Raw genomic sequence first — 15,421 nt, forward strand, 5'->3', positions numbered from 1 at the left:
GTATTTAAACTTGAACTATATTACAATAGGTATATGAATTAGAGTGAATGTACATAATACAGTATGTTTAAAACACACAGCAAGATACAGCAAGAACTGCGTGATTTATGTAATTCTGAACATAAAGGGATGAGACAAGAAACAATTCAAAACGGTGAAATGGTACAAAAAATATATTTTTCATAATCAAATGTTTAAGGTGAGACACTACAGGTAAAAATACTTTTTTCATGCTTCTGTCAATTTTGCGATTTTAGGCTTTCTGGCTAATATTAAAATTATTTGATCTTATTTTGTACGAATGACAGATTTGCATGCATTCTAAATCAAAACAACTTTAATGTCCAGCAAGGAGCATTTTACAAAAGTATCTCAGATGATAAAATACCCTAAAAAATATAGCCTTCCAAAATATGTGTGCTCTCAGGAATGGGACATATCATTAAAATGCTTGTCCCTCCCATAGCTTCTTCTGATTAGTCTGTTGTTGTAAAACATTGATGCACTGCGGTAACTATTTTTTTACTTTATGTATCTTGAAATATGTCCAAGATGCTGAAAAATGTTGTAATGTAAGATGACTGAACCAACAATTAAAATAGCACAGGCTAAAAAATGCGAACTGTTCGTGTCCAAATCATCATCCGTTCCTGCAGCTTCCTGCCAGTGCGTGTCAGTGGATCCCATCAGTATTCTGAGAGCAGGGCCTGTAGAAGGACTGAAGCACTCCAAGAACTCTAGAGGAACAGAGAGATGAAAAATGGAGCATGTGTGTGTTCATCATAAACAATACCTCACATCTCGCAGCGGCAACCGCACAGAAATCGGCTCATAACTCACCAGGCGCATCAGCGTGTATTGTGAAATGGCTGTGCAGTGATTTTTATCAAAGGAAATGCTCGGATATGAATTCTGCCAGTGACAAATGTCACTGTTGACTGATACTGTTCTTATTTCCTGCTTTCAGCTTCAGCTTTCTCAGAGAGATATCTGGGCCCTCCCAAGCCAGATCGGAGAGCATATGAGGTACATTTGCTTGAATTATAATCTGAATTATGTATTCACCATTACTGACAACACTTATAGTGTGCTCATTAATATTTCCACAGATGGCCAACCTTGCATACAGAGCATCCCAGTTCGTCGATAAAAAGTTTTTAATCATTCATCCAACAGCAGATGGTACCTTTTTTTTCCAATTCTTAAAATATCTTTGTAAGAGATAGAATACTGTCAACTGACACGCATTTCATTTACCTTTTAGAAAAAGTTCATTTTCAACACACAGCCAAATTCATCTCCAGGCTAATCAGCGAGAGAGCAAACTACACTCTGCAGGTAAGAGTCATACTTGGTTTCTATGTTCTTAAGGATATAAAGTTCACACCAGGGGCTAAAGCCACGTTTCCACAGACCGAGGTATGCATATACAGAATTGTCAGATACAATTTCAGCTTTGGGTGTGTTGAAATATTTAAACTTTTGCAAATAGACCATTTGCGACCATCTGACCATATTAGGGCAAGGTGACAATTACCTATATTTTTTTTTAAATATTTTAATTTCCGCACACAATTTCTGTGAAATGCATTGTTATAAATAAATAATGTATAGATAAGAGTGTAATCTAATGTTGTAATAATGTAATTTCTTTTGCTGTCACTGATCTATACAGAAAACATTTATATAGATCAGTGGTTGCTGTTTAGCCTGATAAGCCAGACCCTCATCAAGATGTTTGGTCTGGAAACTCACCATTGGCAGGGCTCAATCCGAGGGGCGGGATAAACGGTTTTCTTTCAAACTCCCTCTGCACACGATAGGATAGCGCTACAACCAACCAGAGCAACGAAGGTGAAACGGAGCTTGGCAAATCCCCGGACACATCTTCCCTTTTTAAGAATGACTTCAGTGCCGTTCTTTGTTCTTTTCTCAGAGAAAAGCTTAACTCCAAGTCTTCCAGAGTCGCGGTCAAAGCTGATTCGAAAAATCGCCGTCGTTCGCCAGTTTCTGTGTTTACTAGAAGCACGCAAACGCAACTCGGCCGTCGTCATTATGGCCCCGCCCGCTGACTCTATACACGATGTGATTGGTCTGGCAAGAGTTAGGGGAATACAGCTCAGATGGGTATTGAGAGTTCTTAGACGACACTTGCGGGCAGATTAGATTTGCTGCTGCTAGGGTGCGTCTAGATTTCTAGGCTAGTTACTGTTCACAGTCAGGGACAATTTTTTCAGGCGGAGGAAGGCTTTTAGTGATTTTACTTAGAAAGTTGCATTGATACATATATTTTGTCTTTAATATTTGTATTGTGTGGTAATCACTTTATAAAAGCAATAAACACTGTGAAGCCGTGGTGGATTTGAACAGAATTCATAACAGTTGGTTCTGTGTTGTGCCTAACAACGCCCCTTAGCTGTTACAAATTAACTGTAAACCACAGCTTTTGGGGGCTTATTGCTTTATTTAATCAAATCAAATCACTCACAATGCTTTATGGGATTTTGTGGCTCAGAGACTTCTCTAATTGGTGGATTTCTCTTCAGGATTATGGGTATTGTAGTACTTCACTGGATATTCTGCAATTCGAATTTTTCTACAATGACTTTGAAAACACATTTGTGGTTTGTTCGGAAGCCTATCATCATACAACATCCTCAGAGCCAATGAAAGGACTGTCATAAACATATATATATACATATATATATATATATATATATATATATATATATATATATATATATATATATATATATATATATATATATATATATATATATATATATACACTATTGTTAAAAATAAACTTCTCTGTGGAGTAAATTAATGGGGTTTTCACATCTGGAAGCCGACTGTACAACCTGCATCATTTGTGGTGATGTTCGCCAAAGGTGTGTGAGTTCCGGGATGACTGGAGATGCTGAGCCCTGTATCATCCAGCACTGCTGCCAGCAGAGGGATTAGACACACTCAATACATGCAGCTCATTTAAACAGATTATACAGGCCACTCTCATGAGCCACGCGCTAACATGCTGAATAATCCCATTATATTCCCACACTAGGAGATTTCCTCTTTGCTTTCTGCTCCCTAATAGATTTGCTATTAATTGCTGGCTGGTGTATGACTGTAGAATTAATTAGGGCAGATATTTATCAGGGCGTGTGTGATCGTCACTGTGTCAAGCTGTTCTTCTCAATTTATGATCTATTACGTAGAGTCAGGGCCACCACACACACTCAAAATAAAGTGTGTATCCTTGCAGTAGACGTTTCTGGATGTTGCTCAGTTTTCACACTTTGGGACCAGATTTACTAACAGCTTGCACCAGCGCAAACCCTCTTTTGGCATTACAAAAATACTGTCGGTCATATCACCCTGTAGCCCAAGACTGGTTTCCAACTGAAGCTAAGCAGGGCTGAGCCTGGCCAGTACCTGGATGGGAGACCTCCTGGGAAAACTAGGCAGCCTAGGTAGAGGTGTTAGTGAGGCCAGCAGGGGGCGCTCACCCTGTGGTCTGTGTGGGTCCTAACACCCCAGTATATTGATGGGGACACTATACTGTCAAAGAGCACCGTCCTTCGGATGAGATGAGGTCCTGACTCTCTGTGGTCATCAAAAATCCCAGGATGTCCTTCGGAAAAAGAGTAGAGTGTAACCCCGGCATCCTGGCCAAATTTGCCCATTGGCCTCTGTCCATCATAACCTCCTAATCATCCCCATATAATGATTGGTTTCATCACTCTCTCCTCTCCACCAATCAGCTGGACGTTCTGATGCAATATGGCTGCTGTCGCGTCATCTAGGTGGATGCTGTACATTGGTGGTGGTTGAGGAGATTCCTTCCCCTATATGTAAAGCGCTTTGAGTGCCCAGAAAAGCGCTATATAAATGTAACAAATTATTATTATTATATTTATTTACTAAAGACACACAGTGAAAAATTAGCGCTGAAAAGGTGTGGACGTTTATTTTTGCGGCTGAACTTATTACATATGCATTTGTAGGAGTTTCCTTTCAGTCGGAAAAGAGAATTTAAATGAATCATGCCAAGGTGATTTACTAAGGTTTGCACTTCAGGTCAGTTTACGTGTGTTTGCACCATTATTTACAACCCCAAAAAGCATGTCTAAAACCAGAAGCTAATTTGCGCTGCTCTTGGTAGATTGTGTTGGTCATTATGGAAATGATCTGGCTGCGTCTGTGATCTTTAATTTGTGCAAAGTCAGTATATCACACACAGAACTTTACACTCCCATTAGTTTTTTTGTTTTAATTGCACTCTCACACTTTTGCCCTGTTTAGTAAATCTGGACCTTCGTTTGGTTGTTTGGTTCAAACCCATGGTTCAGTATGCATTTGCAACGCAGTTTATCTGCATCTCTCAATCATCATTGTATTGCATTGGATTATACGTTTTGCATTTATGTATATCGTCTAAGATTGTTATTGGGAGATAACAAAACTACAACAGATTTTATATGTGTTTTATGTAAGTAGTCTGCACTGAAAAAAAAAAAGTATTTAAATTAATCATAAAATGACCCTAATATGTCACCAGACATTAAGAAATCGTGTTAATTTCAAATACTTATATCACTGACAACAGTAGTCCGGCCAGGATATTGTCATTTAAAAGTTGTTGTTGCAGCCCTCAACTGTTGTTGATGTTGTCATGTTGTGTTTTGGCCTAAAGCTCCGCCCTCCACCTATCTACCAATCATGAAGTGACTAGTGTTTGGGCATCTGGGTTGCCAGCTCTGCTCTAGTTACCACAGCTGCAGCTACAAACGCTCCTGCAGCCAATCTGGCAACCTCGAGTCAGGGGGATAGTGATTGCAGTACCAGTTTTGGCCACAATTTTACACACATTTCCTTTCATTAAAATGAGCTAAAACAACACAATTGCGATACATTTTACCCCAACTTAATTTGATTGTGTTCAATCCCATCCACTTAAATATAAATCAAATTGAAGATTACTTAATCCGTTTGTGTTGTGTGACATGAATGATTCGTGTTGCATTATCTGAAACTGGGCGGGGCTTGTTAGTTCCCAGCATGCTTTGCATATGGCTGAATCAAGAGAGAGTAAATGTTGTTATTTTATATGTAAAACTGTAATTTTATGTATTTTTGAGCAAGATGAGAAAGGGAGACTTGATTGAGTTCAATATTCAATTATGTTGGAATTATTAGAACAATTTAAATCACAGTGGGTTACCCACTTATCTTTTGTGGAGAAGAGTAGAGCATTTGCTTAGGCTGTGGACTAATACAACTAATTAGTTTTACAACTAATACTTTTTCAACTAGCTAGTGCAGTATTATAATTCAGTTGTGTAACATTAAAGTAAATTAAATTTAAGTGGATGAATTAATATATATGAAATTGAATGTGATACGTGACATAATTGCGTCACTTAAAATGTGTTGAAGTTACATGAACAAGTTATGTTTGTTTAACTTAATTGATTCATGTGGGACTGATGTACACAATTAAATCATGTAAATCCAACATACTTTTTTCAGTGTGGGTAACACTATTCTACAGTTTCCTTGTTATATTACATGTACTTACCATACTAATAATAGTAAATTATGCATAATTAAATGCAGCTAACCCTTAGCCAAATCCTACCCTAACTATAGTAAGTACATACTGTTAATTAATATTACTCAGTACTTAAATATATAATTACACTGTAACAATGACACCTTAAAATAAAGTGTAACTGCTATACTGTCAATAAATCTCATTGTTTAGATTATAAACTGTCAGAATTTCAGTTTACTTTTTGAGCTAAGCATATGCTGAATCGATCAGCAACTGCACCAGATTGCATATTTTTTTCTCATTTAGGCCTCTGAATAAAAGTGAGGTGTTTGTTCCTCATTGAGTATGAGCTCCTTATTCTCACTATGTCACACTATATGAGCCATAAAAGCCTAATGGATTTTGTCTAAAGGTTTAACAAACGGTTCCATTAAAAAGGGTTTTCTGACTGTTGTGTCATATATCAGGCTTTACAGGGTTTAAGAGAAGCAGCAATCAAACATAAAGGCAAGTGTTAAAAACATTTCCAAGACCTTGGTATAAAAAAGAAAGATGATTGAGATCCCTGGAACTACCTGAAATAAATGCAAAAAGATTATTTTCACAAATAGTAAATCAAATAAATCATAGATACTATAGATTTTACCAAACTCTGACTTTGGTATTCAGAGTTGTGTAATATTGAGCTCATAACCTTGTCGTTGTGTCCTTTGTTAGATCTACCCAGACGAAGGACACTTCATTCACAGCGAGGTAACGCGGCAGCACCTCAGTCAGTCGCTGGTCAACTTCTTCGAGGAGTGTTTCCGGCTCCCCGACCAAGTGTTCGAGGAGGCGCTAGAGGAGGAAAGCGAAGAGGAGGGTTAGTCCACCTGTTCCATGATGTCCAAGCACAAAGCCAGCTCCTTTTGCCGCATAATATGCAACCCAGTTTTGAACCCTCCAGTTTTCAGTTCCCTCCCAGTGTAGCATGCTGACTCTGAGACCGCCCTGCCTCGTGTTCCTGCCTCCGCTCCCCTTCAGGTGCTCCTCACTATCCATCAACCCTCGACAGACCGCGGCCGTGCGGCGCGGCGTGGCATCTGGCTGGCGCCACATCGTCTCGCTCTCCCCGGCAGGCCAGTTATGAGCTTCTGAAGGTGTTAGGAGTCTCTGGTCTGTCCATCACGTTGACGGATGAGATGCTGCGATATTAACTGACCGCCAAGCACATTGGCCTTCGAATCCCAGAGAGCTGCGAGACTCAAAGGAGTTGAAACAGCAAGACTGAGGGGTCATTCAGTGTTTGATTCAAATAGATATTTGGTGTTTTGGGCAAAAGGGGGTTGTTGTCAGGAGAATGTGTCATTTGTGGTTCAAAAAGGTCTTCTCATGTCCAATTGTGCTCATGTCTGGTGTTGCAATGTAAAGTCGCACATGAAAAACATCCTCTTGGATATCGATAAAACTAGTTTTCAGTGTTCAAGCGTGTCTGAGTCTTGGAAATCTTGTAGCATAAAGTGTGTATTTAGATGGTGTTTATTCATTACGGAAACTTCATCAAGCAGAAGGGGAGCAAAAACGATCCTCATTATTCTCACAGATCATGACAGTTGTACAAGACTGCTGATCCCACTTCTCAGCGTGCGTTTCCTTGAAGTGATGGTCTGTCAGTGCTGGAGAAAGCACTCTATGTTGAGTTAGTCACTGTGCCTTATTACGGGGGCGAACGATCCCGTTCGAAGAACCTCCTTGTGAATATCACCAGTCATTCAAGGCTTACGTTTGATTGACTAAAATCCTGTATCTAAAACGCTCGCATTACGTCGCCATCGAGAAACACGTTATTGACTGTAATAACATTACGATGATTGTGTTATTTTCACTCGCACATGTGTGAGCCAGTGTTGTTTTACCGTCAACAAAACAAACTCGCTCGCATCCTGCTAATAGCGCTTTTCCGTCCACTTTAAGAATCGAGTAATGGAGCATGAAATTAAAATGTATGATTTCAACATTACCTCAGTATTAAACTAAAGCCCCTCTAAGGGTTTACAGACTTTGTGGAAAATTTGTTGATTCATGGCCAAAACCAATCTGTACATACAAAGTATATTAAGTAGGGTAGGAAACATGTTTGTGTTAAAGGGATAGTTCACTCAAAAATGAAAATTATGACATTGACTCGACCTTCGTGTCGTTCCAAACCTGTATGACTTTCAAGAGATGTTTAGCAGAATGCTCATGCTGTTCATCAATGCATGGAATTGAATGGAAACTTCATATAGGTTTGCAATAAGAGTCGACTGAATGACAACAGGATATCTGTCCCTTTAACACTTATTAAATACAGTATTGTGCAAATGTTTCACATTACAGCAGCAGCTAACTCAATCCAGTTGGTGGCATTTATATTATTTAAGTCACGTATGGCATCCGTTTTGCACAGTACTGTATGCAAACAGTTACTGGTTGTAACTAAAGCTCTTGAGGACAAACTTTTATTTAGTGTGGATGAAATGTTCATGTTTAATCTTGATGCATTCACAGTGCATGTCGAGCTATTTTTTAAAAACGGTCAAATATCTGCATAGTATTTTTGACGGTTTGAATGTTCCAACTTCATTTCCGGTAGTTTTGTGAGTGAGATCTCAGTCTTGTCTGCTTGATGTATAAATGTTACTCAAATATCATTTAAGTCTCTGAATATCTGAGTGTTTCTTGTACATATAGCATTTGAAGGTATTTTGTTCTCCTGTGTCGAGCAGAGCGGCGGAGGTCACGGTTACTGCGAACTGAAATGTGCAAAGAAAAAAGTCACATGGGACCAAGAGTATGATGGGATTGCTGTTTACTGACTCAGCAAGATCAGTCATTTTGTGGCATCTCAGATTACAAACTGTTTTATCATCACCTTTGTTACGATTTGTTTTCCTCACTTGGAGAAAAGAGGATGAATATGTAAGTAACCAAAATAAACTGAAAGCCTTCAATGTTGATGTCCTGCTTTCTTGTGATTTAAGTGAATGAGTGCATTTACACGCATGACCTTGAGACGAGGATCACTGAGGTTATGTAAATAGTAGGTGTTTTTTTTTTTTTCTTTTTTTTTTTTATCTGGGAAATGTCATAAACAGTCTAAATAAAACCAATCAGCAGATCAACATTTTTGCCTGTGCTGGATTCAGTGTTGAACATCAAGAAACGTTATCTGTTTCTGTCGACGTTTTGATGTTAAAGGGTTCCCAAAATAAAATGTCATCATTTACTTACTTTCATATCGTTCTAAGCTGTATAGCTTTCTTCTGCAGAATATAAAAAAGATAGGATGTTTGTAGAGCAAACTGTTTTGGTAATCATTAACTTGCACAGCATTGAGAGGAAAATACACCTATACATTTCTCAAAATATCTTTAGTGATTGATAGAAGAAAGAAAGTCATACAGGCCTGGAGCAACATGGGGTTGAGTAAATGATGTGAACTATCCCTTCAAGAGGGATTTTTTTTTTTTTTTTGACTTGTCAGTTTGTTTATTTGTATTTCAATACTTAAAGGGATAGTTCACCCAGAAATAAAAATATAAGGCAAGTCAATGGCTACTGTTACTCAGAGTAATATATATATATATATATATATATATATATATATATATATATATATATATATATATATATATATATATATATATATATATATTACACACACACACACACACACACACACACAGGCAAAACAAAATGAATTATTGTGGCTCCTGGCGACTCTTATAAAAGCCTAAAAAATCAGTCTGTTCAAGACACTGAACATTATTTACAGCATTATTACCTGTTCAGTTTCTTGTAAAGACCTCAATCATTTAGTTTGGCCTGTAAAAGAATATTCAACAAAATGTTTTTTTTTTTTTTTTTTTTTTTTGGAATACAGACCACCTTCTGTATTCAACTTATGCAGAAAGTGTAACGCCTCTCGCCGTTCAAAACACTTAAAGTCCGATGTCATTATCGTGCCAGTTTACTTTTTCTTTTTTTTCTCTCCATAAGTTGAATACATAAGGCAGACCACTGGAAGATATTTTACTTCATATTTATATTTCCCTTACAAAAACCCATTGATTTGCTTTAGAAGGTCTTTATTAACCGTGCGGATTACTTTTATAATGGATGGATGCACTTTTTTGGTCTTCAAATTTTGGGTTATCCTTGCCATAAAGCTTGGATTAGCCAGGAAATTTTTTTACTGATTGTATTCGTCTGAAAGAAGAATGTCATATACACCTAGGATGACTTGAGTCTGAGTTAATTATGGGGTAATTGTAATTGTAGCAACTCATAATGTAATAACTGCACATAATGTAAAAACTACACATAATTTAATAAGTATTACATTACTATTGTAATAAAATGTTCATAATGTAATAATTTTTACATTGAGAAAATTATTACATTATATACTCTCCAAAAACATGTCATATGTTCATTACTGTAATAGCATTTAAAACATAAAAAATCCTTACAGTAGTTTAAAAAAATCTAAAGCCAGTCTTAAACTACCTATGAAGTGCAGCATTTAAATATTCATGCAATTATTATTATTATTATTATTATTATTATTATTATTATTATTATTATTATATGTTTATTAAACATAAAGCATTGGTATTCCTTTAGAGTACATTTTAAAAATCTAAATCTAATTCTTAGCCAGCATTTAAAATCTACCAGATTAATGACACTGCTACTATTACTACTAGTAGTAGTGTATGGTATACTTACTGTTAAATGACAAACAGTGTTAAATACCAACACTGTCTAACTGTTTTCCATTGTCAAAAATCAATATACTTGTGTGTGTGTGTGTGTGTGTGTGTGTGTGTGTGTGTGTGTGTGTGTGTGTGTGTGTGTGTGTGTGTGTGTGTGTGTGTGCTTGCGTGCGTGTGTGTGTGCCTGTTTATGTGGTTTATGAGGACACAAATTTGTATAACTACATGGGTATTACACTGGTATTACACTATAAATGTGGTTTATTAGGACATTTGAAATAATTCAAATAGCTTTAAAAATGTTTTTTTGAGAAAGTAAAAATGCAGAATGTTTCCTGTGATGGGTAGGTTTAGGGGCAGGGGCAGTGTAAGGGGATAGAAAATACGGTTTGTACAGTATAAAAACCATTACGCCTATGGAGAGTCCCTGTAAACCACATAGACCAACGTGCGCGTGTGTGCGTGCGTGCGTGCGTGCGTGTGTGTGTGTGTGTGTGTGTGCGCGTGTGAGTTGAAAAATACAGTACAAATACAGTACAGTACAACACACCCTTATAAAACTTTGGTTTTGTGAAAAGAAATATACCGGTATATAACTTTTACACCTTTAAACTACTACTTCTACTAGTAGTATCAGTAATCTGGTGAATTTATAGGCTGGATTTAGATTTTTTTTTTAATGTACTATAAAGGAATAATATTTAATAATAATTGCATGAATATTTAAATCTGTTGCATTTCGCAAGTAGTATAAGACTTGATCTAGATATTTAAAAATTGACATTAAGGAAATACTAATATTTTTATTATACTAATAAAATGATGACATGTTTTTAGTGAGTGTAAAAATTTGTATAAAATAAAATGTATTACATTATAAGTTCAAGAAAAGAACATAATTATATTATGAACATTTTATTACAATAATAATATAATACTTATTTAATGATGTGCAGTTTATACATTATGTGCAGAATGTGCATTTATTACATTGAGTTCCTACAGTAATTTTCATTTTTGGGTGAACTATCCCTTTAAAGAAATAAGCTATGCATGGCAACAACAGAATATGATTTTGACAATGATAACTATATTAAGGTAATTAATAATATTCCAAAATAAGTATTTCACCTAGAAATATTTCACTATGTAACTGTAGACAGTTTACAGTTGCCAATCAGTTTAACAGCTCATTATAAAACATACTTTATCAACATTTAGTTGTATAAACACTAATCAAAGAGAGAGAAAGCACAATTATGACTAGTTTATAATAACATGAAAAGCTTTTGAGCTTTAATCCATGACACCCACATCACCGTGTTCAGATTTGATGAGACATAATGTTTGGGGTTTCTTGGCAGACATCGCCATCAAGTGGACATCTGCAGGTATTGCAAGTCTCAATGGACTCTCAGAAATGAGTCTTGTATCATAGATTCTACTTCATCTGTGAGCTTGTTATAGTCAGCCTGACATACTTTATGTGCGTGATGTCCGCCGTTCGTCATGCACTTCAGCAGAGCGTCATGCTTCTGCTCTCGCCCTCCAATGGTGCAGAGTTTATCCAACTGCTCAACAGGATCATGTGGGATATTTTGACACTTAAGGGCTTTTAAGACAGCCGGAGCAAACTTCCCGTGGTGTGCGGTGGAGCATATCACAAGCGGGCAGGTTTTGTCATGTATACGATCGGCGACTACTTTACCAACCGCTGTGTGAGTGTCCATTATGTATCCTGTTGTCGCGTGCACCTCCTGTATGGCCCTCAAACAGTCATCTTCTGAGCACCAACCAGCTTGAACTTCCAGATTTATGTTCTGCAGTAAAGCCTTTGGCACTTTAAAGATCCGGTCTTTTTCTAGATTCAAAAACAGATCTCTGACAAGACTTCCATCCCCACCGGATGCGTGATAGATGAACCTCTCAAGGTTGGAAGACTTCAGGATATCAATGGCAGGGGAGTCTGAAACCAGCAGCTTCCTGTTGCGGAGATCATACTTTCCGCTAGCGATGAAGTCAGATATGATGCAGTTATGATTGGACGCACAGATCACCTTTCGTATGGGGATTCCCATTTGTTTGGCATACAGGGCTGACATGGCATTGCCAAAGTTTCCGGTAGGGATGCACACGTCAATGGGGTCTCCGAACGTCAACGTGCGACTTCTAAGCAGGTCCATGTACGCCGAGCAGTGAAAGACCACCTGAGGAAGCAGTCGGGCCCAGTTTATCGAGTTTGCGGTGCTGAGAACTGTGGCGTATTCCACAGCTAAGTGTCCGATCAAGCTTGAGTCCCCAAACATTTGTTTGATGCTCCCCTGGCAGAAGTCAAAGTCGGACAGGACGCTGATGGACTTGGCATTGCCCTCTTGAAATCCTGTCATCTGTAGCTTCTGGATCTCGCTCACTCCATTCTCTGGGAAGAACACAAGCACGCCGATTCTCTCGCGGTCAGAGTCTTTAAGATTTCTGAAGCCGTTCAGCACCGCACTTCCGGTATCTCCAGACGTGGCCACTAGGATCAGGTAGTTGCACATCTGCGGCAGGCAGTGGGCAAACAGCTGAGGCATTAACTGCAGTGCCAGGTCTTTAAAAGAGGCGGTGGGGCCGTGAAAGAGTTCTAGAAGGTACTGATGATCGCTGAGGTGCTTAAGAGGCACAACTGATTGATTGGCGAAGTTCTGGCCGTAAGCGCGGCACACCATTGTGCTCAATTCTACAGGGGACACGTCCATCGGATGGATACAGTTTTCCAGTATGGTCACAGCTCTCGTGGCATATGGCATGCTGGATATTCTCAACCATTCAGAAGGTTCCAGTTTGGGGAAACCTTTTTTTGGTACGTAAAGTCCTCCATCTGGTGCAAGACCCTCTATGACGACGTCACTGAAGAACTTGGGGTCACTTGACATTTGGCTCCTCGTCGAAACAAACATCTCTGATTCTGAATCCTCATATCTGACCAGAGTCCTCAGGACTTTATCAGCCACATCCTCCGCGGAGTCTCCTGTCCCACAAAGGACTCTCGCATCTAGCCATTTCTCATAAAACTGCTTCCTGTAATGCAATATCTCTCTCATAGAAACACCAGAATCCTGTCCTACAATCCTGTTTACCTTCATTCGAGAGAGTCTCTGCATGATATCTTCCGTGTCCACATCCAGGTACATGACCAGTCCGGAGCGCTTCAGATGCCGCATGGCTTCCGAATGTAGTGGATTGGAGCCGGTCAGCGAGATGACGCTTCCTGTGGCAGCAAATCTGCACACCGCTTTACCTTCTTCTTCAATAAAACAATCTCCGCCGATTTCAGAGAGCTTGTCTGCCACACTCATTCCCCACATCCTTTCGAGGACATCGTCATCTATATCAATAACAGGCATACCTAGTCTGTGTCCCAAAATCTGCCCTACACAGGTCTTCCCTGCTCCAGGAGGACCCATCAGGAGAATGTTTCTTTCATGTGGTTTAGAGATTTGATTTGATAGCCGTGCTGAAGTGAAGTATGAAGAACCAAATGGAGTTAATAGCAGGTGGTTCCTCAGTGTTCTCACTTTAGCCAACAGCTGGCAGAAACTTGCAGGGATCATCTTGGAAAAAAGATCAGATAATCTAGGAAGCAGAAATATGTTATGGAATTAAAATCATGTCAGCAGATATGATAGTAAGATTGTAGAGCATTTATAAAAATACAAAATGTCCGGTTTCACAGACAGGGCTTAGACAGGCAGGATAGGCCTTAGTTCAAGGACATTTAAGAAGCTTTTATAAACGTGCCTAAGTAAACTAAAAACATTACTAATAATTATTAATAATTTGTTACATTTATATAGCGCTTTTCTAGGCACTTAAAGCGCTTTACATAGAAGGGGGAATCTCCTCAACCACCACCAATGTGCAGCACCCACCTGGATGATGCGATGGCAGCCATATTGCGGCAGAACACTCACCACACACCAGCTGATTGGTGGAGAGGAGACAGAGTGATTAAACCAATAATTAAAAAGGGATTATTAGGAGGCCATGATGGACAGGAGGCCAATGGGCAAATTTGGCCAGGATGCCGGGGTTACACCCATACTCTTTATCGAAGGACATCCTGGGATTTTTAATGACCACAGGGAGTCGGGACCTCGGTTTAACGTCTCATCCAAAAGATGTGTGTACAGCTCTGAAAAAAAATGAAGAGACCACTTATGTACTTATATATCTATATCTATCTATCTATCTATCTATCTATCTATCTATCTATCTATCTATCTATCTATCTATCTTTTTAACGTTAATGGCAGTAAATGTAAGACTAACATTTGAAGGCCAAAAATGTGCATCCATCCACTATATATATATATATATATATATATATATATATATATATATATATATATATATATATATATATATATATATATATATATATATAATGTTAAGTGGTCTCTTCATTTTTTTCAGAGCTGTACACACACACACACACACACACACACATATATGGATGAAGAGTTTGCAATAAGAAATACAGTATGCATTGCATTTAGAAAAAAAAATAGATAGGATAGATGCAGTTTAAATATATTTACTCATAAGTTCAAACAGCCAAATGATGTAAACAAAAACATTATTGGCGTTTAATTTAATTGCTAAAATCTACATATTTTAGCATTCGAAGACCAATGTTTTTGTTTACATAATTTGACTGGACATGAACATGAAACGAGTGCAACAGCATTTAGTTTTTATCAATTTCAAGCGATTTATTTTAATGGAGTATATTGTATAGAATATATTTTCAAAAATAACATTAACGTTATCCTAAAATGCAGAGAACATTTAACGTTAACTACAAGCTGTGCAGTTATGTCTAAAGTTATCTGACAATCCATCCACAGAATATTACATTTGCAAGTTATTATACGTTATGTTTCGTATTTACACGAGGCAATACAAAGCATAAAAACTAAGGTTTACCTCAAGCACAACGTTTATATTACTAACAGATTATAGTATCACTTTCACGTGCGCGCATAGCTGCCATGTAAACAACCTACGTCAGAAGTACGGCAACAGCAAAAGAACATTTTCCGCTTACGTTGAGCACGCCTCTCGTTATACGTCTCTACTGTCA

The 15,421-nt window shown here is 38.1% G+C and overlaps 2 protein-coding genes across 7 annotated transcripts in view; one reads left to right on the forward strand and one right to left on the reverse strand.

Moving 5' to 3' along the window:
- dpp6a (dipeptidyl-peptidase 6a) overlaps nucleotides 1-8,529 on the forward strand; it is a 673,440-nt gene extending 664,911 nt beyond the window's left edge. For all 4 annotated transcript variants that reach the window (XM_067435535.1, XM_067435538.1, XM_067435537.1 and 1 more), the window contains 4 exons: nucleotides 968-1,026; nucleotides 1,110-1,182; nucleotides 1,265-1,338; nucleotides 6,275-8,529. In XM_067435535.1, the coding sequence (XP_067291636.1) occupies nucleotides 968-1,026; nucleotides 1,110-1,182; nucleotides 1,265-1,338; nucleotides 6,275-6,424 (356 nt within the window). In that variant the 3' untranslated portion in view covers nucleotides 6,425-8,529. The remainder of the gene's footprint in view (nucleotides 1-967; nucleotides 1,027-1,109; nucleotides 1,183-1,264; nucleotides 1,339-6,274) is intronic.
- Nucleotides 8,530-10,406: 1,877 nt separating this feature from the next.
- On the reverse strand, nucleotides 10,407-15,350 carry LOC137063591 (threonine synthase-like 1). Of its 3 annotated transcripts, XM_067434829.1 has the most exons (3): nucleotides 15,265-15,345; nucleotides 14,208-14,259; nucleotides 10,407-13,911 (listed from the first exon to the last, which is right to left on the reverse strand). In XM_067434829.1, exons 2-3 carry the CDS (start codon nucleotides 14,228-14,230, stop codon nucleotides 11,700-11,702), a joined length of 2,235 nt encoding a protein of 744 aa, XP_067290930.1. In that variant the 5' UTR covers nucleotides 14,231-14,259; nucleotides 15,265-15,345; the 3' UTR covers nucleotides 10,407-11,699. The 3 variants fall into 3 exon arrangements, with proteins under 3 accessions (XP_067290930.1, XP_067290931.1, XP_067290932.1); XM_067434830.1 differs by lacking the exon at nucleotides 15,265-15,345 and having other exon boundaries at nucleotides 14,208-14,460; XM_067434831.1 differs by lacking the exon at nucleotides 14,208-14,259 and having other exon boundaries at nucleotides 10,408-13,911; nucleotides 15,265-15,350.
- Nucleotides 15,351-15,421: the final 71 nt, after the last annotated feature.

Source organism: Pseudorasbora parva, chromosome 24 (assembly GCF_024679245.1).
Source record: "Pseudorasbora parva isolate DD20220531a chromosome 24, ASM2467924v1, whole genome shotgun sequence".
Classification (NCBI taxonomy): Eukaryota; Metazoa; Chordata; class Actinopteri; order Cypriniformes; family Gobionidae; genus Pseudorasbora; species Pseudorasbora parva.

Coding starts and splice junctions, on each gene's coding strand:
- LOC137063591 (XM_067434829.1), bottom strand. CDS start 14,230: ATGGCTGCCATCGCATCATCCAG. Junction 13,912..14,207: donor GCTGCCATCGCATCATCCAG/GTGGGTGCTGCA, acceptor TCTGCTTCCTAG/ATTATCTGATCTTTTTTCCA.